This window comes from Pyricularia grisea (assembly GCF_004355905.1).
Source record: "Pyricularia grisea strain NI907 chromosome V map unlocalized Pyricularia_grisea_NI907_Scaffold_6, whole genome shotgun sequence".
NCBI classification, from domain to species: domain Eukaryota; kingdom Fungi; phylum Ascomycota; class Sordariomycetes; order Magnaporthales; family Pyriculariaceae; genus Pyricularia; species Pyricularia grisea.
In genome coordinates this window covers 2,811,111-2,835,536 of record NW_022156719.1, presented here as the reverse complement: position 1 = coordinate 2,835,536, position 24,426 = coordinate 2,811,111, and the positions used below count along the sequence as shown (strand labels likewise).

Below are 24,426 nucleotides of genomic sequence, written 5' to 3'. Positions count from 1 at the left end.
TAGCCTCCTCTAAGAAACTGCCGACCTCCTTACTGCACTGCATACATGTCGGTCGAAAAAAAAAAAAAAAAAAAAAAAAAAAAAAAAAAAAAAAAAAAAAAAGTCTGAGCAACGCGTCAGGCATGAACATCACCCGGAATTTCCTGTTTGTTTGACTCTCCTTGTACTGTAGGGGGCGGTTCTACTCGCATACGGGCTTGGCACTATGACATCGGTTTTTTTTTTTCAACCACACGCACGTTACTGTGTTTACAGCTGCCACTGCTGCTACGTATATTACCCTGCAATATTACAAGACACCTGCCACACTGCCACGATGCAACGTAGCAAGGAACAGGCTGCGAAAAAAAAGATAGAAACAAAAAGGTGCTCAGTCCTCAGCCACCCCGGTTATTCGGTAGATAGATCAGTATGTCGTGAGAAGGCTTCAAAAAAAGAACCCTCGCCTAACACGTAAGGTTGTGATAACTTACTCGCGTAATGCGACAGCTTGGCCCTCCCTCGCGACTTTCGCTGCGATGTACTTTCGTAAGCACTGACAGAGAACGATCAAGATACGCCTACCAAGCACTTTTGCCTTGGCTTTTGATTCCACTACGACATGGGAAAGAAGATTGCACCAAGGGTTTCCCCCTAGACTACGACATGGGAAAACATTGTTTGTCAATTTTAGTCAGCGTTTTCCCTTCTTGTCCGGTCGGAAATATTCTTCAAAATCTCAGAACATGCACTGCTACACTAACTTCTCCACCCAGTGCTGCAGGGCGCAGGGCCTAGAAGTTTGTCCTCTACGAATGTTGCTTTCCCAGCTGCGCCCAGCGCGCATTTGTGCAGTAGCGCCGACGGGTTTGGCGTTTGTGGTGTAAAGATCAGCCCATTCTTTTCTCCAATAAGCCTCATTTACTCCGTCCGGTACGGACCTTGGGGCGTTACCGTTGAGAAACCATTTTTTCTTTTCTGATTTGTTACCGCTCAACAGCCGGCTGTGGTCCAATCGGCTGCAAAAGTACAGGTGTCGGAGAGAAAAAAAAAATTGTGAAGAAGAAACATGACCTGTAGGACCGGAATATTTGTATATTGCACATCGCAGTAGTGTGTGATTCAATCAGGCTTGCATACGTATTTGTGTGTTTGTTGGCGCCAACGTTGGGGGAAGAACCTTGCCTTTGTGTCGGCCGCTACTCGGAAAGCGCTAACGCATTGTGGCAAGCTCCTCCGGGAGAATGCGTGCGCGACTGTCGCGTCTCCTTTCCTTTCCCCATATGCCGACTACCACCAGACTCCAGTACGTAGGTAGTTGGGTTCCATTCACACCAACCCCCGAACCGGATGCCGTGCCTCCTATTTTTCTCGTGCGGAGTCGCTTGTGTACTTCTTAAAGGAAAAAAATCTTTTCGGCCCTTGTCCTGCTCTGCCCTGCCTGCCTGCTTGCTATTAAAGGGAAAGTAAACAATAATATTAATAAAGAATTCAACAGTTCTGATGACGCCGCTTTTTTTTTCTCTCTCTTTATTTTTGCCCTGGGTCATTGACTGGAAAGGGGGGCAAAGCTCCTCCAGCCCACTTTCTGGTTGACGCAGCCACACGAAACCAGGAGGGGTTTTCTTGAGCCTGAGGGACTTTTCTTTCGTTTTCCCCTCACTCACGCTTGTGGTCACCCTGCACTTCTTGGATGTTTTAGCTTTTCCCACAACCATGATGGCAATGTTTTACTCAAAAAATACCGGTACAACGGTTTTCACTGGCTGCTTGATGCAGTAATTGTTTTTACTCCAATCACTCCTTGGGTAAAGTTAATCTTGGCGTCGTTTGTCAAGACGGGCTCGCCTCCACCAAGAGGTATCAGTCGCATCCAGGATGTAAATCCAAGGGGGGTTCGATGCAGGTACGAAAGTAATTAGAAGCGACCAAGAATATAAAAAAAATTAAAAGAATAAAAAAAGGTTTAATGGATTAAAGCTTTTTTTTTTTTTTTTTTTTTTTCGTTCTTCGTTCTTTCGTTGACTGTCGGATTCTTGTGTCCGAGATATGAACTGAGCTATATTGTGAAGTGCATGTGCATACCGCGCTTAACAGTATGCGCCATTTCCTGGTCCGAACTGCGCTAGTCTCTTCTTTGCCGCCGATGCCGTCTTGAAGAAAAAAAGAAGTGAAGAACAGCCAGGAGAGGAAAGGATTCCATGTCAACCAAATGGTCTCGGCTAACACTCGGAACTACTTCGTATCAACGACTACTTACATCACAACAGCAAGCAGGCTTGGGGTTCCACGTGATATGCTCCCACTCATCCCAATATGATTTCTCCCCCAGGCCCTTGGCAGGGATGAGTCTTTCACAGGATCCAGCCTTTTTTTATTTTATTTTTCATGAGGGCCTTCCTTCCCAAGACTCGGTCAGTCTCTCGCTTCAAGATAGAAAGGGAAGGGGGCGGGGAACTGCGTATCTCTCTCTACCTTCTGTTCCTAGTTTAGGTAGGTAAATCGGTGTGTAGAACGCCACCCCTGCTTCCCAACAAATCGTCCCATTCTACAGAAGATAAAGTCCTGTCGACTTGAGATGAACTTTGTCTTCCTAGTCGGTCTAGGAGTTAAAGGAAAGGGGGAAGGGAATTGGAGGGCAGGTTATTGTGCCTGATTTGTTTGGTGTATTCTATGCTATAGCATAAATGGTTTCGGAATGGAATATCGGTGTGACATGTGGACGACCATGTGGCACTTGAGTATAGCCAGGAACACCGGTACCGCAAAGTCCTCTCCTTGATTTCATCCAAACTCTGCGATGTCGTGTTTGAGATCTTTAACTCGAATACCCCATGTGGGGGGTCTTTGTATGGTTAGCGATGAGACTTTGACAAGATCTTAGCATTATTAGCATAGGTAATATCAAGTGTGCACCGGGACGCAGGCCGACACACTATGGAACTGATCAAGGGCTATTCCCCCTATCCATATCAGAAGATACAGGACATGCTTCGTGGGAACTGCGGGAAAGACGGAGGCGGCAGAAAGCTGCTTATTGCATACAAGTAATGCCCTAGTAGATACTCACCACTTGGAGTCGACGGTACGGACCACAACTGCCTTACCTTTTTACAAGGCACTTGAACTATCAGTGACTTGCACGCTTGCTTCTCACTTTAATGATACCGAGTGTCAGAAATGTTTTATATTGATTCCATGATACCCTCGGCAACTTCTCCTATTGTTCGAAACCCAATGATCAAGTTTTCTCTAGACTATTATTACCTAGCCATGCAGCCGGATATACCACCAATGAGTATCATGCACACCTGACATTCTTGCACATATGGCGGGCACATTAAGTACTATCCGTATTCTTTGGGAGTTTTGTTTACTCAAACAGTATATTGAGTTCTGGGTCAAGGATATAGCAAGAAAGACACTCAACCTCACAGCTGCAAAAGCTCATAACTGTAACTGCGACGTCGAAGCCAGAGCAATCGTCTCGGCCAACCCGCATCCACATACTAGCCGTGTACACTGCTGCCCATCGCCCCTGTGCCAGACTGTCAAGATCCTCCTTTCCCCCTCTCAGATCTTCCCAGCACGCTTCTGAACCGACTCCCTCAGGACCTTGATGACCTCTGCTGGGTCCTTAGCCCCAAAGACGGCACTACCAGCGACGATGACGTTGGCGCCAGCATCGGCAGCCTGGTCGATCGTGCCGGGGCCCAAGCCACCGTCGACCTCGATGTTTAGCTCGGGGTACCTCTGACGGAGGGCCTGGACCTTGGGCAGCTCGCTGGCCATGAACTTCTGGCCACCGAAGCCGGGCTCGACCGTCATGACGAGGACCATGTCGGGACGCTCGGCGGCGTCGGACGAGTCGAGCAGCTCGTACAGCACGTCGGCGGGCGTGGCGGGCTTGATGGCGATACCCGCCAGCAGGCCCTGGTCGTGGATGTAGCGGATGAGCTCGCGGGGGCTCGTCCGGGCGTCCGACTTGGCCGACGGCTCCTCGGCCGCGCTGCTAAACGCCGCCTCGTAGTGGAAGCAGTACAGGTCGCACCCGGCCGCCTTGAACTCCTTCACCCACTTCTTGGGCTCCGCGATCATCATGTGGCAGTCAAACGTGCCCTTGCCGTGCGCGGCCTCGGGCCTGTCGACGTGGCCACGGATCTTGGCCACCACGGGCGGGCCAAAGGTGATGTTGGGGACAAAGTGACCATCCCTGGAGAGTTGCGGGCGCGGGTGAAAAAGGGTTTTTTTGGTTGTCATGTTAGCCAGCGGCGGAGTGACGTTGAGGGGGATGTGGTCTTCCCCCTTTTTCTTTCCCCCTTTTGATCCGAAGGTGGCTCGCTCACATAATGTCGACATGAAGCCAGTCGGCACCTTGTCCGATGGTCTTGGAGCATTCCTCGCCCAAGTTGCCAAAGTCGGCAGAGAGGATGGACGGTGCGATGATTGCCTGCGGAGCCATTTTGTTGGTCCTTTTCTTTCTCTTTCCTAAACAGAGATTGAGAATATGTAAGAAGTCGTCGTTGAAAAAAAAACTAAAAAAAACTTTTTACACTTGGTTGAGATTTTACCGGTTCAGTATCAATAGCACGTGTAACTTCACAATTTGATATCCGGTACCTCTGCTAACTGACGTACCTCAGTGCGACTTGTGACGATGGCGGGGTTCATGCCTTCATCCAAGCTGCGATTTTATTCGTCGGAGCTGCCCCATAGCCGCCTCACTCCGATCTTCCTTTCCCATTATGGAGCTGCATCTAGATGCAAGGTGGTGGGGGCTTCATCTCTAAGTTTTGTCTTCTAGGAATCTAGAGAATTAAGTGCCCAATCCAATCACTGCTCTCCTTCAACCTCCAGTTATGTTAGGTCCAAGTTGGCATTGTGGAATAATAGTCAAATACATCTTCATCTCTTAAGCTGCTCATCGTTGGTGGAGCTCTCAATCCCACAATGTCACAAAGCGATGACGATGACGAAGCGGGGTTTTGTCTAGGTTGACCACCTTATCTATTGTATGTAGATGCGGCCACGTTGGTTGATGTCGGATTTCAGATTGATCACGTATCCGATTAACTACAAATAATTGTTTGCGTGTGTGCCAGGGCCCCTGGGTTTCCATAATACCCGTATACACGGTACACATCATGTTAGATAAAAAAACGAGACAAACTCAACGGACCAAAACTCCAAAATAAAAACTACCTAGGCGAACCAATAGAAGCGGGAAATTAGTTTGGTGCAGATGCTGAAACCCTGCCCACCGAAGGAAATGAAAAGCAGATGATCCATCCCACAACGTATGTCATGTCATCAACACCGACTTCACTCCAAAGACGCCTCAAACTGCTTGAGCTCTCCCAAGACCTCCCTCAGCCTCGGTCGCTGTGCCGACGCGTCAATTCTCTTCAATTTGTCCAGATCGGCGCCACGGCCCTGGGCGTCCAGATATAGCCCATTTTCTTGCAGCTCTCGCCTCCACCAATCCTTGGCCAGCCGGCGTAACTCGATGGTGGAAACGACCTCGCCGCTCTTAAGCACGACGCGACTACGAACCCGCGAGACCTGATCACTCCATGCCTGCCGTCTACCTGCCGTACACCGGTCAATAAGAGAGCGCATCGCCGCGGGCATGCGCTCACTGTAGTTTGGAAACTCGATATCTGTCTCCCGGCGGTAAGACTGCCACACCGCCCCGCGCTTCGGCGCCGCTTGCCCTTCGAAAAGACACCACAACACTCTTCCGAGCATGTACACCTCGGCGGCTTCCTGCTGAGCCGGAGTCAATGCTTTCCAGGCTATATTATAGCCCTGCGATGGGTTGTTGTAGTCGCTGTTGAAGTACAACTCCTCCCAGTTAGGGACCAGCCGCTTCAGAAGCTCCGAGTAGCCAACACGCAGCTCTTCACCAATTGTGGGCTCAGCATCTGACCCTGTGAATTCCGAAGGATCGTCGCACGCAAGAATTCGCAGGAACTCAATGTTGTTGACCTCGGGGGACCCGAATTCGCACCACACGCCACGTTGCTCAAAGTCGACCATGACGGCATCCCCTTCTTCCGAGAGGACAACATTATCTAGGCGCAAGTCCGGATAACATGTCTTTGCCATTTCGCGGATGTGGATCAGAGCCGATGTGAGTTGAATCGCCCACTTGATCTGATCCTGTACTTTGAGCTTGTTGTGGATGCGCATCCAGGGTATCAGGTCGCGAATCGAGCTTGTCCGATGATAAAACAGTGTGAAGCCAATGATTCCCTTCTTGTTCCCAAAGTTGCACTGCTTGGTGATGATATGTATGGGTCTCGACATGATGTTTGGATGTGGAGGCATAGTCAATAGAATCTTCAGCTCGTGGTACAGATAACGATTCGAGCTTGAGAGGGCTTTGAGGATGAGCTGTTCACCATCGCCCTCACCCTCACCATTCATGCCAGCCCCGACGTCACCAGGGGAACGAACAACGCATACGCTGTCATGAAGCTGCGTGACAAACTCAAGATCGGTGATGTCTTTGGACGGCGGAAAGTCATCCACCGGCATGTTCCACATAGCGGCAAGGTCCCCGACTGAAAGCAGCCGCAGCTCGAGATCGTGATTCGGGTCGACACTAATTCTGATTTTGGCTACGTTCAAATCCAGGTTCTCAAAAATGAGCTTGGTTCCAAACGGCTGTCTGAGGAAAATGTCCTCGAGCTTATCTAGCTCGCCCGCGTCAATCATCCTCTTGGCCCACATGTGCAAGGCCCGGACGATGTGCCTAGTGATCCCAAGTCGGTTGACCCTGGCAGCGTCCTTGGTGTGAAAAGCCTGGTCAAGGTCGAGGAGCGACCGCAACAGAGGCGATGACTTTCCCAGATGTTCTGCAACGAAAACATCTATGCGGAGAGGCGGAAATTTGCCTAGAAAAAGAGGGATTGCATAGTACTGAGTTCCGAGGCCTGCCGAACCATCAATGCGCCACAAGGGCGGCTCGGGGAGATCAAGGCTGTCGATGCGGTTTTTGGGGTTGAGCTGGGAGTTTTCCCAGTCATCAGAGGCATATGTGCAGTGGACCTGCTCCCCAACCTCCTGGTGCTCGCCTTCTGGGATATATTCATCCTGCGAGAATGCAGCTGTGGGGTGCACTATATCGTGTATGGCGAGGGAGTCGAGATCCATTATGAGGAAAGCTGGCGATTTGCTCCAGAGCAAGTCGTTCTTGAGAGAGAACCTGACCGGTCTTTCTCACTTGCAGGCAGAGGATGATGCAGGTGTGGATCAATGAGGTTTGCTTTGTACAAAGTGAAATCAGCCCCAGCCTTTCTGTAATGATTGAGTGGAATCACGGCAGATTCAGAGCCAAGACCATTCGCATACAGAAAGGATTGAAACTGTTTTCGTGTTGTCAATTCGGAGTGTACGGCCAGCCTTTGTTATGGCCAAGTTCAAGTATAGCACTTAAAAGATACAGGTTGATCTTTGAACCGGTGGAAAAAATGGGCTGGCGCTCACTTGGTGCATGCGGCTTTGGAGGTATATTATGCTTGACAAAGAGAATGTCGTAATCGACAAATCGCCTCGAAGATTCGCGGGGTTGGGATCCAATGTGATCAACCTGACCATAGACGCCTGCCTGCCTGCCGCTGCCCGAGAGCGTCAATGACGATCTAATCTAGACTAGGATTATGCAATGGGTCACTGCAGAAAATCCCAGTTTACACATCCGGCCACCGGCCGAACAAAGGCTAGATGCCGCCGGGCTCGGGATGAGACTGTCGGACAGTGCCTGGCACGACGGGCGACAGCACCTGAGATGACCTGACCTGGCCCGACGTTGAATTGAACTGTTTCGACTTTTTCTGGGCCGCAAGAAGCTCTAAACCGGGTAGCCTTGGATCCCCGGATGATGGTTGGTTCTATTGTGGGAACCGGGCCAAACTATTCTAGAATAGATCGGTCTTGACTTGGGTTGTCGCTACCGGCACAACGGATGGCTTGTGATGCAACAGAACACTTATCGATGAGCGAATTTTCTGGGGCCGGGATTCAACTTGTTCTCAGCGTTATTTTTTGTTTGTTTGTTTGTTTGGTTGTAGTGGAGCGGAATTCAGGGGTGGTTGAGGAAAATTCGATGGGCGAGGCACCTGACTACTTCCTTTACGAAGTGAAGCACATACCTCGATGACTGGTGGCTAGTCAATACCCTTACTATAAAAGTTGAGGTATTATCGCCAGACAAAAGTGGTTGGGAAGGTCGGTAGCTCAGAAGCAGAGTAGAGCTAAGTAGGTAAGGTTGTTAGTTGAACAAAAAGCTGACGGTGAGAATGAGGATGAAGAAATAAAAGAGGAGCCGCATCAAGAAACGAACCAGCACATAAAATGTCGAACTCACCTAAACAGCAATTTTCAACCCGCCCACCGCTATTCCGTTGTCGGGTGTGCTCGCCGCGCCCAGTCGTCAGTTCAATAACGCAAAACAATGTCGCCTACCGACTATAGTGGGGCTACAACACGAAGGGGAGGAAACATTGATGGATGCCACATTGCCTATCCCGATTCGGCCAATTGTGCATCGTCCAGCCTTGAAGTCATGAAAGCACGCGCCCGCTGCCGCCCGTCCAGGCGCGACTTCCCTCTGAATTTCATCAGACCATCTGAAGACTAGATGGCAGGTACCTACTACCATACGTGGAAGGTACATTGGTATATTGCATGCCATCCCATCCCAACTAATAGCATCCATCCCACTTCAGTCAATTAATCAGCCTACCTACTTACCTACCTACCTACCTACCTAGGTAGGGTATCCCTGAAGATGCCTTGGTTTAGGTACAATGAATGAAATCACCAGCTGCATCGCACGGTAAGTGGGCTGGTTACAACATGAACCTGACATGCGTTGTGGATTGGTGGGCATCTCACCCCAGCCTACCAGCCACGGCTTACCACATGCAGTACAGGTGGACTCACACAAGTTGAAAACCTAACGACCTTACATGATCCCGAATAGTGTGTCCTTAGCATACCTTACCAACTTACTTACTCCGTACCGAAGCAGATACTTGTATACCTACACCTACCTTACAATTCAGTACCATTAGTGAGCATCATTAGTCAAACAGCACGGCTGCCCAGCAAACCTCAGTCAAGGTCTTAGCCTTGCCGCACTATCGGAAATATGAGGTCGGCCTCGCCGCAGGTATCGGATTTGCCTCGGTTCCCATACCTTGGGACACTAAGTGGGCGCGCGTAGACTCTCTTACAAGCTCGGCCATTATCCTATACGGGTCAGGTACGTCTTGGTTGACATCCACTCTGCGACGTGATGAAGCTGCATGGGTCAGCATTTCGCGCTTGGGGTAGTGCATTGCATCTCTTTCAATTGCTCATATCCCCCGCCTTTCTGACAACTACCGCCCTTCCGCCAACGAGTGGCACAGCAAACTGGAAAAGGTGGATGGGAGCTGGAGGCAGGTAAGCTTAGTGAGGTAAGGTAAGGTGAGGTAAGGGAAGGGAAGGGAGGTAAGGTAGGTAGGTAGCTTAGGTTGGTAGGTACGGTAAGCATCGGCTGGCTCCACTGGAAAAGCGGGCGGCTCAACGCTCCCAGTCGGCTAAGCCGGTTGGTTTGTAATGGATCAGATCATGGAAAACAACAATACTGTCGGCCGACAATCTGATAAGAATGTGATGAACAAAACAGAAATCTCGAGACCAAACCTGTGCAGACCAACGGATCCCTGACCAAAGACGGAGGGACCTGCCACTCTAGGTAGGGTGGCAAGTAGTGCAATCTACAGAATCCATCAATAAATGATGGCCTAAAAAAAAAAAAAAAAAAAAAAAAAAAAAAAAAAAAAAAAGACTTAATTACATATTTCGTATTTACATACTACAGTACTGGAAGTCTAGGTACGTAGGTACCTCACTAGGTCAAACATGAACAGGTCTGACACGCCACAAACCGACCCGAGTCACGACTGAGTCCAACTCAACTTCTGAAATTTGGACATGACGCGTGTGCTCGTTTTCATCATGAAGTTGATTGCAAAATTTTCGAAATTTGAAGCTAAAATTATTGTAGGACTTTGGATTTAGGTTTGACGAACTAACTGATCGTCCGTCCAAGACAACCTGGCAAAGCCTGGGTGCGACGGTTTACTTTTTCAGTATGGATGACAGGCTGCTCCACACAACCCCACATTCTGCACATCTCAATAGGGAACTCAAAAGACATCCCTGGATACTAGAGTAACATGGCAGTTGAAACAGTCTTACTATTTTATTCTTCTTCTTTTCTTCTTTAACAGAGGTAACAAGATCGGAGCTACTTTGCTTCTCTATCGACAGACCCTTACCGGTTTTGGTCCATTTTTTTTTTTTTTTTTAAATACCATTCTGCAGGTACCAGCGATTGACGTGCTGGCCATATTTCTTTTCGAAAATGGCAGATGAATGCATTTGTGTAGGTGCTTAGGTACTTGGTATTGAAGTTCCCAACTACAAAACGGTTGTTAGCAGCCGACAGAAACACAAAGAGAACATGCCAATGCCGCGCTGCAATTGCCGCGTCTAATAGGCACCAAAGACCCAACGCAAGCACAGTCCATTGAGCACTGTAACGGTGCCGAGAGGCTTAGGGTTCACTGCGTTACAAGGTTAGAAATCACATCGTATCTATTGTACATAGGTAAGGTATGCAGGCTGACAGCCCTGGGCTGACGCGTGATCAATATCGACACCCTGGCCTGCGCCATCACGAGAGCCCACGTGCAGAGGACTTCCAATCGGTTGCCGTCCAGCGAAAAAAAAGAGCGCACAGAGGAGGTCAGATGTGTATTCGTTGTCCTCTGCCAGCGATCTGGTTCTTGTTTGACATGTCACACAACAAGTTGGATGGTCTGCCAACCCTCAACACCGAGGCTGTGGGAGATGGTGAGCGTTTTCTCCGAAAGGATGCAAACTTCGGCTAGACAGTTGGGCAAGTCTGCCAGATGGCCTAGGCCGGATACGGCAAGCAGGTTGAAGATCGCGTAGAATGAAGCCGTTCAATTTCCTGGTTTTCGTTACCAGTTGGCCTCTGCTGACACACACTCTTGCCAAATTCTGTCAGCAACAGGGTGCGTCAGCTTTGGGACGAACAATTCGAAAATCTTTCTGAGAAGGACGACAAGGGCAAACGTAAGATTCTTACCCGCCACAAAAGAGGCCAAGTACCGTAAGTGTACGTGCCTTGTCTCAGGCCAAGATTTCCGGAAGGGATTTTCAGGTCAGCATTGAATAGAGTCAGAGTCAATGTTTACTAGTATGTTTATATTGTTATCCACTGAATACAAACCAAAGTGGGCTTGCTAAGGGAAAGATTGGTAGCTTCACTGCCATCCGGGTTCCCCGCTTAGACCGCCCCGTGCCGGGTCTCTATCCACCAGGACTGCAACTCGACCAGAGAGGCGTTCATTCAACTGGTTGGTAATAGAACCGCCGGTTGTGAATAATGGTCAGCACGGATTTTTGCCCAAATAAAAAACTAGAACTAGAACTAGAACATGAGCTGCAGACCGCTGTTTTTCTTCAGCTTTGATTGGAATTCCATACCATCGATTATACCCTTGGATTAGGATCTCATCGAGACAGGGATGGGCGAACCCCACGGAGTAGGACAGAGACTAGCGCTTGAGTACGTGATACAGTACAGCCACCTCCTCTGCTTGAACCTATCTCGGCATGGATGCGGCTGAAATTTGATGCTTCCACTTGAAACCCCACCACGTTTGGCCTGTTCTGTGAAGGAGAAATATTTTTTTTTGTTGTTTCTTGTCTTTGTTATAGTAGTTGTTGTCGATCTGTTGGTACTGTTATGACTCGTCAAGACCAATTACTGGAGCCAAATTGAGTCTTTTTTGTCTACCGACCTTAGCTACGCCCGGCTAGGTTCTCGATTTCAGCAGGAAGCCGTTGGGTGATGAGAAAGAAAACATCCGTACAGTTCTTTGGAAGGTCAACCTAGTCTGGACTTTAAGCAGCGACGGAAGTGAGATAGACGAGCGAGAAGAAAAAAAAAGAAAAAAAAAAAGAGGATAAAGGGGAATGTCATTTGAAAGAAGAATATACTCCACCACTCAAGGGGCTTTAGCAGGGGAATCCCAAGCTGTCAAGTTGACGCCGGCACTGACCTGCACATGGCATGCCCACTAGCTGACAGGGCTAGTTTAGGCTCCGCCTTTTGTGCGCATACCTCACACGGCCAAAAGGAGAACGGCTGGGGTTTTGATAACACCTATCTAGGTAGGTAACTTGCAAGCTTGGTAGATATTTTTACTAGGTCATGTGTGACTTTGAATCTCCAAGACAATAGAAAAAGAGCCCCCCACGCAGTAGGACAGCTCGGTCGCAGATAATGGGATAGGTTTTGAATAACAAAAGGGAACCAATAGGCCGGTGCTCTTATTGTTGTATTGACGTGGCGCTCTCGGGCCGTCGGAGCGCTTCAATTGAAAGCAAGGGTGACTCCGGTTAAGCGGGGCTAGTTTACGAAGCGATTACTGTCTTGGGACTGGCAACGGGAGCCAGTGGGGTTATGGTAAATGGGCACTCTCCCCATTTATGCCATATTTTGATAGGAAATGTGGTACCTTTATGTTTTGTTATGCGCACGAACCTCTCCTTTCCGGTCCCGACGACTAGACTAGTCTAGAGTCTAGTTCTAGTTCGAATACAACCAACGTTAAAAGGCTCTATTTTGATCTTGACAAACAAACGATCCTCCATCACGTACCTAGGTAGGTACATTGCAATGCTAGTTTTTCTCTTGCGTACAAGCAAGCATACTGGTGCCCACATGCCCGGCTACTAGTAAGGAGCCCTCTCCACTTAAGTCACCCTAGTAGGTAGGCTTGCTAGCCCAGCAAGGTAAGGCAGCCCGAAGGTACCTACCATAGAGAGATGGCTTGTTTTCCCCTCAGCGTCGCAGAAGTGGCGTCGGGGGCCTTTTTTTGCTTTCGCTTCGAAATCTCATGTTCCACATATTACGACAAATCGAGCGAGGAGCCTGCCAAAGGAGGGTGGAGGACCATCAGCCCGCAGTCATCTTTAATTTGCCTATATTCAGCAAACCCAACCCGTTTACTGTGTGGTGGATGGTGCACTGTCCAGGCCGGACAGCTAAGGTACCTAAGGGAGGTAAGGTAGGTAGGTGGTACCTTAGGTACGAAGTAGCCAAGTACCGTAGGGTAGGTAGTCGGGCACTTAAGTTGCTCAATGGTGGTGTCCATTAATCGAATCAAATGGCATGGATGGCATCGATCATGCCGCCAGCCTAGCAATTGATGGTACAAAATTCTCATTTTGGCTCCCATAGGCAGGTAAGGTTGGTTGATCGTATCACCTTCCTCGAGCCCGCCTCACTCTTACTGGTCAAACCAGACCCTTACATCCAGAGGAACAGCCCCAAAACCACCTGCACCCAACTCCAAAGTCCGACGACCTGCCAACCCGTACAAGATCCTCGTCCCCCGGCTCCCTAGTCTGGCTGTTTGCGCGTCATGTGCCTTCTGCCTTTTCTGAAGCATTTGCACTGAATCTAGATTAAACCCATCCCAGCCCTCCACGGCAACCCTGGTTGATGTTTTTTTTTTCTTCTCTAGTTCTTATCATTATTTTTAATTCTTCTCCATATTCATCTCGGGATTGTTTATTTGCTTCTTCGCCCCCGCCCGTCTCCAAATCTAGCACGAAGCAAATATTTCTTCTGTCAACCGCAGGCGCGCGCGACCAACGCGTGGGGATCGATCTTTTATCTGCCGCGAATCTCCAGCTTTGCTCATCTGCCGTGCGTGTCCCCCGTTCCTAGACCGCCCGCGCATTTATAATTGAGATCGCGCCTTGCCTAGCATGATAATCTTCTCCAAGCCTGGGGATAAAAGGCGCAAAGTCGACTGACAGACAACCTTTAGGAAGTCTCACTTCCTCGGCCTACGTGGTTCTCTAGCTGTGCCACAGATACTTTCATACCCGGCCCATAATACCTAGGTAGGTAGGCTAGATCTTCATTCTGACCGCCACCCTTACCCACATACATACCTACACTCGCCCGTCAGCGTAGACTTTTGGCCCGGCCGTGCGACAAAGTGGACTGGCAAATATGTCCGGGATTGCAACGTTGTCGCAATGCACCAACAAGAACCCGACAACTGACAACCAACAGGTCGAAACAAAAACAAAAACAAGAAAAGAGTCAGCTCCATACCGGCAGACGGCTCGAGCACACAGTGGGGCTCGCCTGGTTTTGACAAACGCACAAAACACTAGCCGCCCTACAGGGGGAAATCCTCCAGAAAGATCTGAACTTCTGAAGCGACACAGACGACACTAGGGAAGCATTGGCACCCACTTCGCCCATCCTGACACCGGACTGGCCGACTTTGATGCTTCCAGAAGACTGCCTTGATCCACATCTGGCTCTCTTCGTTCCTTGCTTGTTCTGATCGACTCGGATATATGGAATCCCATCCCTCTTAAACACCCTCGTCGATACCCACTGCTTCTTCGGAGTTTTTGTCCTTCGACCCCAGCCACTGACTTCACTCGATCTTTGGCAGACATTGTGTTTAGCCTTTGTTTGCGCTCCACTAGGTTCAAGGGGTCTTACCCCCATGCTTCATGGACTGGGCTTTGTGAGACTACTTTTCCATCCCCGCCCGGATATCAACCCCTCAAGGTTCTGCGATTCTCGGTGACGACGAAACCCTTTATTGTCTGGGTTTCGCGGCCTTCAGGATCAGTTTCTCGTCGTCATCGCCCCTCTACTTATATCTTCTACTGCCAAGACCGATGGCTACAATGGTGCAAGAGTTTGGCAACTTTATGCCCGAGTCTACGCTGGAATCGACGACATCTATCCATGCTTATACGCGCATGCCTTGGGAAGAAGAAGCAAGGTATACTCATGATATACAAAGCGATCCGACGATGTCTTTCAACTCGGGGAATACTTGGCGCCCAGCCAGAACGGTCAGTAGCAAGCATATCTATCTATGGGATCATATGTGTGCTCTCTACACCCAAAAGACACAGACACTGCAAATACTCCTGACCTTCCCTCCAAAAAACCGTTGAATGCATCAAATGAACCTCGAGAAAGGTCACAGAGCTGCCGTTATACTCTTGGTCGTTCTTCTGGGTGAATTATCTATCTAGCCACCCAGAATCCAACCTGTCTGTTCTGATGGTCCCGATAACCATCTGCGCATATTAACATCTTGCCTCCTACTTCGGGTACTTGCAACAAAGTCCAACGCGGCAACTAACCATGCCTTTTGTCATGACAGAACGATGACGCTCCTCCTCCGCTCAAAAGGCGTCGAGCTTATGGTCCCGTCCCCTCGGCTGCAGAGCCAGCCTATCAAGGCCCGACTTCTTCACCAGAGATGCCCAACACACAGGCATCTGCGATGACCCCCCATAACAGCCAATTCATACTCGAGCAGGCCGCAAGGATTCTGCAAGTACCCGTCCCACAGCTATTACAACTGGGCCAGACCCGAGAATCACCCGAGACACCAAGCATAGTCAACCAGGCTGCACTTACCCTTGACGTACCTGTCTCGAGCTTATTCGAGCTACAAGAGAGGCATAGGCACAAACGTCTACGTGTAGAGACACCAGGTGCTAGTCCATCCACATATGTGGAAAGGGGGGCAGGACTGGGAGGTGGTGCGAAAGCAATGCAGGGGAGCCGACAAGGCTCAGACGATAATTCCGAGCATTACTCCTGGGCGGCCATGACTGCTTCCCCTCAGCCACCAACTTACCTAGGACTGAGCGGCCCTCGGATAGCTAATGCTTTTGCAAGCTTTCCTACCTATGACTCCCATGAATCTTACCAGAACAGCCAGGGTGGGTTGGAAATTCACTTGCATGGCATTGCTCGTCATCGGACTAGTGTCGGGAATCATGTGTTGGCTAACCACCTGCATTAGACGACCATCATATCCGTGTGACGACTGCGCCTCACTGCTACGGGGGAACGCGAGTTACTTCAATGGGCACATCCCCAACGCCTGCCAATCTTCCGACTACCCCTGTTACAGGCTATGATAATGGCACATCTATCACGCACTCGAACCAGGCTGGACCGGTTGTTTCTGACGCGCCTCTCATGGTTGATAACTACATGACGTCCTTTGCGGCATTGCCGCATCCGCGACATATACCTTTCGACCAGCAAACCGTAAACAAGCCAGTCATGTACTATCAGGGAAATGCAGCGAGTTCCATATATTCCAGGCCAGCCTCGAACGACCAGCACACGGCCGCCGTCGTCCCAATGCACCCAAGGGTGCATGTCATGGAAAACGTTCCTGGTTATAGGCCCTACCAAAACAGCCCTGAGACGCAGTCTCCGTCAAGCAGCCATGCTGGCGCCGCGGATGACGTGTCTCTGGGATATGATGTGTTCCCCGCCTATGTCCCCCAGGCACACCTTGTCGACAACAGCGCCGCGCCGATAGAATTTTACACCAGGCCTCAGGACTTCGAGTTGATATACTCAACACACAGAGCTCCTCCTGCGAAGCGCGGTCCTTTTAAAGATCGTGGAGAGCGGGACTTGACTGCAGAGACAAGGAAGGTCGGAAGTTGCATTCGATGTCGAATGCAAAGAATCAGAGTAATTTGACCCACTCCCTAGCAAGACGGTCCCAGAGAGAACGCCTGCATCTTCTATTTTTGTAGGGTGCCGGCAGCTAACAATGCGATGCGCAGTGTAACATCGACATAAACGACAGAAAGGGTTGCTGTCTAACGTGCAAGAAGGTCGCAAATACGAGCAAAGTCTGGCGTCTTCCTTGCCTGCGGCTCAAAATAAACAACATAGTTCTCTCAAAGATAGGCCAAGTTCGAGGCTTCGAGTGGACATCTCGATGGAAAGATAGCACGGTGGCCGATGACATTTCGAGCTGGGCATCCCTAGAAACAAGAACAATTCATGTGACAGAGGGTTTTACAGGAAGCTCGATTGCACTCCGTGTGCGGCAATTCATTCCTCAGGCTGGCGACTCGTTGGAGAGATCTTGGGTCGGCCCTGACGGTACCAAGCGATCGGTTCACATTCCGCATTTTGCCGTGGTTGATATGGACGCAACAAAGGTCGGCTTGGATAAATACATTAGGGGTGGGATATGGGAAATGTGCAAGAAGGTGATTGGGCCTAACAAGGCTCTCATCTGGAACACTTACGCCCTAGCTTTGAAAAGAGCAAACGACAGTGGGGTTGACAAGAAGGAGCAGGAATTGCTGAAGAGCACTCTGGAGCTTTGGATGTCTATCCGCCTGACGACAAACTCATTTGAGATTGTGGGCGAGGAAACCTTGGGAATGCCGCAAGACATCATGGACGAGACGAGCCCCCTCTGTGGCAAAATCCCTTTACCGCCGGTTTTGGGCGCACAACTCGACTCGATCTTAATCCACCAAATCCAAGCCAAATTCAGACACGATACTCTCGAGCTCCTGCAGAAGATGACACAAGAAAACAAGGCCAGGACGTGGTTGACAACATACCTGGTGACTTTCATCTTATTGCACAACATTGCTCTCGTCATCAAGCATGACGCTGGCTACGCTCGCAAGCATGGCATGCAGAGGCGGTTCGCCAGGGAGGATAAAGTCAGGGAGTACTATATGGGTAAGTGAGACGCATAGTGGCCGGGACTTCAATCAGGCGCTTGGCCATCGATTACAACATCAACAGCATCCTGGGGGTAGGCTAACGTAGTACGACTTTGCTGTATGGGATTAGGAGCAACCACATTGCTGGCGTATTCCCATTATAGAGGTGGGAGCAAGATCTTTGCAAGCGATGTCAGAGATGACGATCTTCGCCTACACTCGGGTGAAGATGGAGCCTCACTAATTGCGTTCACAAGAAGATGCGCAAAGGAGTCTGGTAAGTCTGGCATGACTGAACTCCTGCCGTGGGTGGCTTTGCGGACTTGGCAGGACTTGGCACAGAATGGCTGATTGATTGTTCCTTGGGGAACCGCATAGAGCGCGATTGGAAGAATCTCCTGAACAACAGCGACATTGAGAATGAATACTTTTTCATATCTCAGTTGTACGAACAGAACTGGATGCCCCGAGAGTGGCCTTTCTGAACGTGACCCAACGAAACCCAGCGAGGGCGTTGTTTCAGCTGGTCATCCCCATATCCGTTCTGCAAGCTGAAGACGCATGATTCCCATCACAAGGGAAGCGCATAGACAGTTGGATTGATTCAGTCACTCGCAAAGTCGCGAACTGCAATCCAGAAGCTGCCAACTGCTCCACCTGTCGCTACCCAGTGCAACGACATTGATCCCTGCAACTATGGGATAACCCGGCCGAGAGCGTGCCATTGTTATCCATCCGCCTAAGTTAGCTGAGTAACCCAAGTAGGCAAGGATAAACGGTCAGGCAACCGATCAGATTCGAGCTTTGAGTTTTGAGTCTTTGAGCTTTCGAATCGCAGCGCAGCGCATCGATGCTTCAATAGCGCAGCTACGGCCACGGACAGGGTAGATAGACTGCAGGCTGCCGAGGTAACTATCTCCCAGTCACGGGTTCCTATAACGGAATGATTCCATGATGTTTGGCCAAGCCTTCAAAAAATGCTGGAAAGATTCGGTTATATGAACCCGCAGCTGAGAGATAGTCACCTCGGCAGCTTACAGTCTAGTCTGTCCGTAGAAGTCGGTCGGCTCATATTTGGTACTGCACCTACATTATTACCGTGCCAAGCTGAGTAGAGTTAGAGGAGGGGTGTAGGAGAGGGGGCGGCGGATGAGGTCGACCGCAAGCGGCTTCACGACGGCAATGCAGGATAGCGCACCGGTTTTCGGCCAGCCTTTTTTTTTTCTTGGGTTATTATTATTATTATTATCTCGTGTTGTTTTCTTCACCCCATGTCCTTACCTTTGCGGATTGGAATTGTGGGGTCTGATGGAACACCTGAGGCTCAGGCTCCTCGCAGAAGGGAAGAAAAATGATACCAACCCCCGGAAACCCCTCTGATCGTACGTGGTAGTGCTCTTTTTTTTTATCTACTTTTTTTGTTCTTTTTTTTTTCTTCCGCGGTAACCCTGGTAGCAACAGCACCTGGGTGTCGACAGATTATCTGATCGACCATTGCTTTCCCCTTCAAAATTCGATAGCTTTTAGCTCGAGCTTCTTTCGCTATACTGCATTCGGGAAAAAACGCCCGTACCTTTAGGCTACTTTCTTAATCCGTCTCCATATCACACAATCATTTGGTCAAAAACCCACCATGCATGCACCGTTTTATTTTACTTCCTGCATTGAGCCCCTCTTGGTGACAAACGGTCTTGGCTATCTTGACCATTCATGCTTTCGCTGGTATTAAATACCCTATCATGTGGATCAGTTACATCGCCAAGCGAGGACATGGCCAGTCCTCATCAGATCGGTACACAGATCCGGGGAGCCGGCCGTCAAGGTCTTTTCGCTCCACTCTGCAGAATCCTAGCTGAGTGAGGGTCGTTAGATCCCGTCCCATGAGAAAGGAACGAGAAGAAGAAAAAAAACCAATATATTTCCATGCTCAAGACTCTCCTCCCATGTGCGCATCAAGATATCAGGGTCCCCTTCCATGGGTCGGTCCTTCGACAATTTTGAAACCCACCTACGCTTTTCAATCCAACATCTTACTTTCACGATCAACGGTTGACCTCGATCGCAGCTCAACAACCACCTACCTACCTACCTATATATCTGTTCCTGTCCGTTATTTAATTACCTACCACCTAAACTAAACTTACCTACTTCTGGGCAACCATCTACCGTAGCCGCCTTTCGAATTTGATTGGCCAGCTACGTACATACCCGTACTTGCACAGATCACCTCCAGAGCCGCTCAGCGGTCCGGTAAGGTGCACAACCAGTATCACCTCGTGTCCTTGTCGACTACCCGGAACGATATTGTCTCGTCAGAGACTACGATTCTCTTGGCATCTTTCTTGTCCACTCTTTCCCGACAAGGCTTCACAATCGGCTGGCAGTAGCCGCCGTCCCTCAGACCGGTAAGGGCTGCCTGCTTGCAACTTGTAGGAAAGCAGCTTATTATCGGGTCGGAGGGGCCCGGTCCTTCCTTCGGGTATGTATGTGTTGAGGGTTTTTGGGGTCACAGCTGCATATTCGCCTCTTTCTCGACAAATAAAAAATTTCGAAAAAAGAAGAAAGAAAAAAGAAATCGAAAAAAATCCGCCGAGCCATGGAGCTTCAGCCGGGTTGCGGCACTTGTTTTGAAGAAGAGGTGCCACAACAATGTCTTTCTTCAAGACTACCTTACCTATCTACAATCAATCAAAATCATCTATCCATTCAACTGTCTTGTTGTACGCGATAATATTTGCTAACATAGCTACCATACGTTTAGACAAGGTCTGGGGATAAACGGACGCGAGGCAAAGACAACTGACAACTGCCACAAACTTCGTCGTCTGCAACTTGTTCTTAGGTGCACACCCTTTGATAATACCTACCTCACCTTACCTTACCTGCTTAATTTGGTATACTTTCTTTCTTTGAAGCACACAGAGGTTCTTTCTGCCAGTTGCCCTGGCCCCGGTCGTGCCACACTCGCGGGGAGGAATCTCCGTGCCTTCCTGGTTCTCGGACAATTACATTTTTTCTTTTTCCTTTTCAACACCCTGGTTGCCGCATGCAGCAGCGGAAACACAGCAGGAGCGTTGACGGAAAGACCACATTCTCTTGCTCTTTAATCGACCGCTAGATGGTATGGCCTTGATAAATTTGTGTTTCTGGGACATAAAAGCTCATGCGTCTCGCTGCTCTTCAAAGTCCCTCTGGATTTCTTCAAGACAACAAACAACACACCAAACTCAACCCAGTCCATTCCCATCGCCACGTTTTTTCCCACAATCTTCAACAAATCGTTGGTAGCAACTCTTTTTTCCCGTATTTTCTGATCAAATCGGACGTACGTTTCGTTTCTCGGTCAATACGAATACAGACTTCTCACGACTTTCTCTGCCCACCTGTTTCTATTCTCATCGGACTATTTTCTTGATTGTCACGATCCATAGACACAAGACACAAAATGACCTCAGTTCAGACTACCCCTGCTCATACCCTGTCGCCTGCTGTCGCTGAGCAGGGACAGCTTCCGGCTGGCTTCCCCACTGTCTTGGACAGCAACCTTGCCTGGATCGGTGCCGACTTCAAGAATGCCGAGAACTATACCTACCAACTCACAGATGCTGACATTACCGAGATCGATGATGCTGTCAAGCACTTCAAGTGTCAGTTCTACCCCGGCATTTTGTGCCAGCATAAAATCCCATGGCCTAGGCGGCTTCAGCTCTGCTAACTAGTGCTTGACGACACAGCTTTGGATCTCAAGGGAAGCCAAGTCACCCGAGATACGTTCCCGCTCAGGGCTCTTGGTGCTATCCTCGATGGTGTCTCGGCCGAGATCTACGAGGGTAGGGGCTTCGGCCTCATCCGCGGCCTGGATGCCAAGAAATACTCAACCGAGGATCTGACTCTCATCTACCTGGGTGTCCAGTCTTATGTTGCCGATCAACGCGGCCGTCAAGACGCCAAGGGCAACATGCTGGGTAGGCCCCCTTGTTTTGGTCTCGCCATGCTATTTAAGTACCACCACACTAACCATTCTTTATACAGTGCACGTTATTCAGGACCAGACAAACCAGGTGGCCGCAAACCACCACCGCCACTCGAACAAAGCCATCGTATGAAGCAACAAAGTTTTCCTCATGAAATCAACAAGCCCAAAGCTTTTGTCATGGCTAACAATGGATCTGCATTAGACGTTCCACACCGATGAGGACGGAGACGTCATTGGATGGTTGACCCGCGGCCAGGCTGCCGAAGGTGGCAGCAGCGTCATCGCTTCGGCATACGCCATTTACAACCTTCTGGCATTGGAGCATCCGGAACTAATCAGCGCTTTGGCATCGCCCTTCACATTCTCGATCCCCAAGGTTGAGCGTCGCCCTGCCATTTTCTACCATGAGGGAAGGCTTATTGTCAACTTTGGCCGCACTCCTCTGATTGGTAGCAAGGCCCACCCCCGCGACCAGAAACTGCCACTCCCGACGAATGAGCAGCTCAAGGCCCTCGATCTTGTAGAAGAGATTGCTCACCGAGTAGAGCTGCGCATCATGACTCAGCCGGGCGATATTCACTTCATCAACAACATGGCTGTTCTGCACCGCCGTGATGCTTTCACCAACGATGGCACCCAGTCACAATTTGGACGTCGCCACCTCGTCCGGGTCCGCTGCCGTGACTCTCGCCGTGGTTGGTCCATTCCCAAGGATCTCGAAGCCGCGTGGGACAACGCCTTTTCGATCGACGTGCGCCGTGGAGAGTCTTGGAACCTCGAGCCCAAGTCGGAGCTGTACTTCCCCCTGAGGAAGAACCCCAACTAAACCCCGAAGCCATTTGCGACGCGCGGGCTTGGCGATCGACATTAACTATTGGGCTCGAGGTACATTCCATATTGTGCCCATCCCTACGACATTTTGTTACGATGATTGGAAGAGATTTCTTTGGTAGCTTGCCGTGTTTCATGTTTATGTGCTTCTCCATGCCGGCCCCTGGCTGAAGTACACGCTATGGCTGGGGCATTGGGGGGGAGGAGTAAAAAAAAAAAAACTGGTGTTTTCCTTTTGCGGTAATGAATGGTTTATCTGCAACGGTTTCTTAGGATTTTTGTACCCCTCACAAAAGTAATGTTTTCTTCTTTTTCTGGTCACGAAGGGTGGGGAATGGGAACGGAGTTGGGAGTGCATAATACCTATACCCTTTTGCTCACGATTTCTCACGGCATTACTTTTAGTATACGTTGGCATGTCTCTCGTTAGCTTAGCAGGAGAAACCGAAGAAGAAAAAAAGCAAATGTAACGATTACGACAAACTTGGGAACAATGGTGTGCGCGCGTGTGTGTATAAGTTACGGAGTACTCAGTCGTTGGTCTGTACCACACAGCACAAACACACCTAACCCGTCTCCAGTGCTCCACAGGTGTACGTTACACCGATTGCGAAGCTTTGGTACGATTTTTATTTTAGTTTTGTGGGACAAGGTTGCCAAGTACCGTACCAAGGTGCACAAGTAAAGACAAGAACGCATTAGTATTTACGAGTGAGTGTGCAGTGGGGCTTCATAGTTGTCCAATTGAATCAGTCTGCTTTTCTGCTTTGGCGTAGGTAGAATTGGGGGATGTTTTTTTTTCCTCCTCTACTTGTTTTCTCTGCTGTGGTTGGGCCGAAATATCTAGTAACCGTGATATCGGCTGGGTTATGACAAGGGTCAATGCAGCCAGCCGGAATGAGCGAAGGAACAAAAGAAGACAATGTGGAAAAGAAAATGTTGAGTAAAGAGACTGGGTGGATAGAAGAAGAAACAACTTTGTCAAGATTTCAGTAAATTCACCTGCCGCTCAGCATGTTCCGATAACCGGGTTGAGGAGCTATAGGATGTCCCTAAAGGGTTAGCCACGCCTGGCTTCATCGTGGCTCAGTTTTTTTTTGCGAAACGACCTCTTCCGAAGAAGTAAGTGCCGCTGCTGTTGCTGCTACCACCGCTATCAACCAACGATCCGTACGTAAAATCATATTCGACACAAGGTTGACAGATGCGAAGGTACTGTGGGTATGTGGGGAGTTACCTACCACGTAGAGTAAGGTATGTATGACATATGCTACGTACAGTAACTGTAGTACTACGTTGATACCAAGATATGCAAAATGGCGAAATATTTGCACAGTTTGGATCAACCCAAACGACTCGTATCATGGGCACCATGCCTGCAGGTGCGGCTGAGAGAGATGGAGAGAGAGAGAGAGAGTGGAAAAAAGAATTCAAAGTGATGGGTATCCTATTTTTGCGCTCGCAAAACACCCGAGTTTCGGGAATCATTCATTCCATCACTGCCCATTCGTCAAACAACATGCCCAAGACGTGATATATAAGCGCATGCTTCTCTTGGGCTTCCATATTTTTTATTCTTGGATTCTTTATTTTCTTTTCCTTTAGTCTGTTTCTCTTTGCTTTTTCCACATTCTCTTTTATACTCGTGATTTGCCCCGGTTTTGGCCAGCCTTTTCCAACAAAGGTCCCCACCGGGCGGTTGATGGTGCAGGCAGGGAGGGGTTGCTGCAGATGTGGATGTGGATGTGGATGTGGATGTGGATGTGGATGTGGATGTGGATGTGGATGTGGATGTGGATGTGGACAAGAGAGAGAGAGAGAACAAAATTGGGTCTACGGGTGGGTGTACGGATTAGAGGCAGAGAGGAGAAGTCGACAAGTCAGCATGCATCGCATCACGCAGCGCGTCGTAGGAAATCGATTCCACTACTGTATGCAGAGTCGCATCCCGCAATATCTATTCTATTTTTTTGGGGGAGTTTTTTTTTTTTTTTTTT

The 24,426-nt window shown here is 49.4% G+C and overlaps 6 protein-coding genes across 6 annotated transcripts; 2 read left to right on the top strand and 4 right to left on the bottom strand.

Annotated features, from left to right (window-relative positions):
- Nucleotides 1-3,374: 3,374 nt before the first annotated feature.
- On the bottom strand, nt 3,375-4,545 carry PgNI_08810 (uncharacterized protein). Its single transcript, XM_031128800.1, has 2 exons — nt 4,326-4,545; nt 3,375-4,192 (listed from the first exon to the last, which is right to left on the bottom strand). The coding sequence occupies exons 1-2, from the start codon at nt 4,439-4,441 to the stop codon at nt 3,553-3,555; spliced, it is 756 nt and encodes a 251-aa protein (XP_030978994.1). The 5' UTR covers nt 4,442-4,545; the 3' UTR covers nt 3,375-3,552.
- Nucleotides 4,546-5,301: 756 nt separating this feature from the next.
- PgNI_08809 (uncharacterized protein) lies at nt 5,302-7,137 on the bottom strand (the record flags this gene model as incomplete). The annotated part of the gene is made up of 1 exon (XM_031128799.1): nt 5,302-7,137. One exon carries the CDS (start codon nt 7,135-7,137, stop codon nt 5,302-5,304), a length of 1,836 nt encoding a protein of 611 aa, XP_030979275.1.
- Nucleotides 7,138-13,380: 6,243 nt separating this feature from the next.
- On the top strand, nt 13,381-19,254 carry PgNI_08808 (uncharacterized protein). The gene is made up of 8 exons (XM_031128798.1): nt 13,381-13,783; nt 13,908-13,983; nt 14,159-14,964; nt 15,282-15,849; nt 15,933-16,582; nt 16,717-17,638; nt 17,753-17,899; nt 18,001-19,254. The coding sequence occupies exons 3-8, from the start codon at nt 14,785-14,787 to the stop codon at nt 18,105-18,107; spliced, it is 2,574 nt and encodes an 857-aa protein (XP_030979276.1). The 5' UTR covers nt 13,381-13,783; nt 13,908-13,983; nt 14,159-14,784; the 3' UTR covers nt 18,108-19,254.
- A 1,735-nt stretch (nt 19,255-20,989) lies between these two features.
- On the top strand, nt 20,990-22,424 carry PgNI_08807 (uncharacterized protein; the record flags this gene model as incomplete). Its single annotated transcript, XM_031128797.1, has 4 exons — nt 20,990-21,269; nt 21,357-21,587; nt 21,655-21,722; nt 21,801-22,424. The coding sequence occupies exons 1-4, from the start codon at nt 21,068-21,070 to the stop codon at nt 22,422-22,424; spliced, it is 1,125 nt and encodes a 374-aa protein (XP_030978438.1). The 5' UTR covers nt 20,990-21,067.
- PgNI_08806 (uncharacterized protein) lies at nt 21,840-22,852 on the bottom strand. Its single transcript, XM_031128796.1, has 2 exons — nt 22,137-22,852; nt 21,840-21,997 (listed from the first exon to the last, which is right to left on the bottom strand). The coding sequence occupies exon 1, from the start codon at nt 22,582-22,584 to the stop codon at nt 22,219-22,221; it is 366 nt and encodes a 121-aa protein (XP_030978439.1). The 5' UTR covers nt 22,585-22,852; the 3' UTR covers nt 21,840-21,997; nt 22,137-22,218.
- Nucleotides 22,853-23,505: 653 nt separating this feature from the next.
- On the bottom strand, nt 23,506-23,988 carry PgNI_08805 (uncharacterized protein; the record flags this gene model as incomplete). The annotated part of the gene is made up of 2 exons (XM_031128795.1): nt 23,671-23,988; nt 23,506-23,573 (listed from the first exon to the last, which is right to left on the bottom strand). The coding sequence occupies exons 1-2, from the start codon at nt 23,915-23,917 to the stop codon at nt 23,506-23,508; spliced, it is 315 nt and encodes a 104-aa protein (XP_030978440.1). The 5' UTR covers nt 23,918-23,988.
- Nucleotides 23,989-24,426: the final 438 nt, after the last annotated feature.

Coding starts and splice junctions, on each gene's coding strand:
- PgNI_08810 (XM_031128800.1), bottom strand. CDS start 4,441: ATGGCTCCGCAGGCAATCATCGCACCGTCCATCCTCTCTGCCGACTTT. Junction 4,193..4,325: donor TGGCTTCATGTCGACATTAT/GTGAGCGAGCCA, acceptor GCAACTCTCCAG/GGATGGTCACTTTGTCCCCA.
- PgNI_08808 (XM_031128798.1), top strand. CDS start 14,785: ATGGCTACAATGGTGCAAGAGTTTGGCAACTTTATGCCCGAGTCTACG. Junction 15,850..15,932: donor ATCTTACCAGAACAGCCAGG/GTGGGTTGGAAA, acceptor CACCTGCATTAG/ACGACCATCATATCCGTGTG. Junction 17,639..17,752: donor AGTCAGGGAGTACTATATGG/GTAAGTGAGACG, acceptor GTATGGGATTAG/GAGCAACCACATTGCTGGCG.
- PgNI_08806 (XM_031128796.1), bottom strand. CDS start 22,584: ATGGAGAAGCACATAAACATGAAACACGGCAAGCTACCAAAGAAATCT.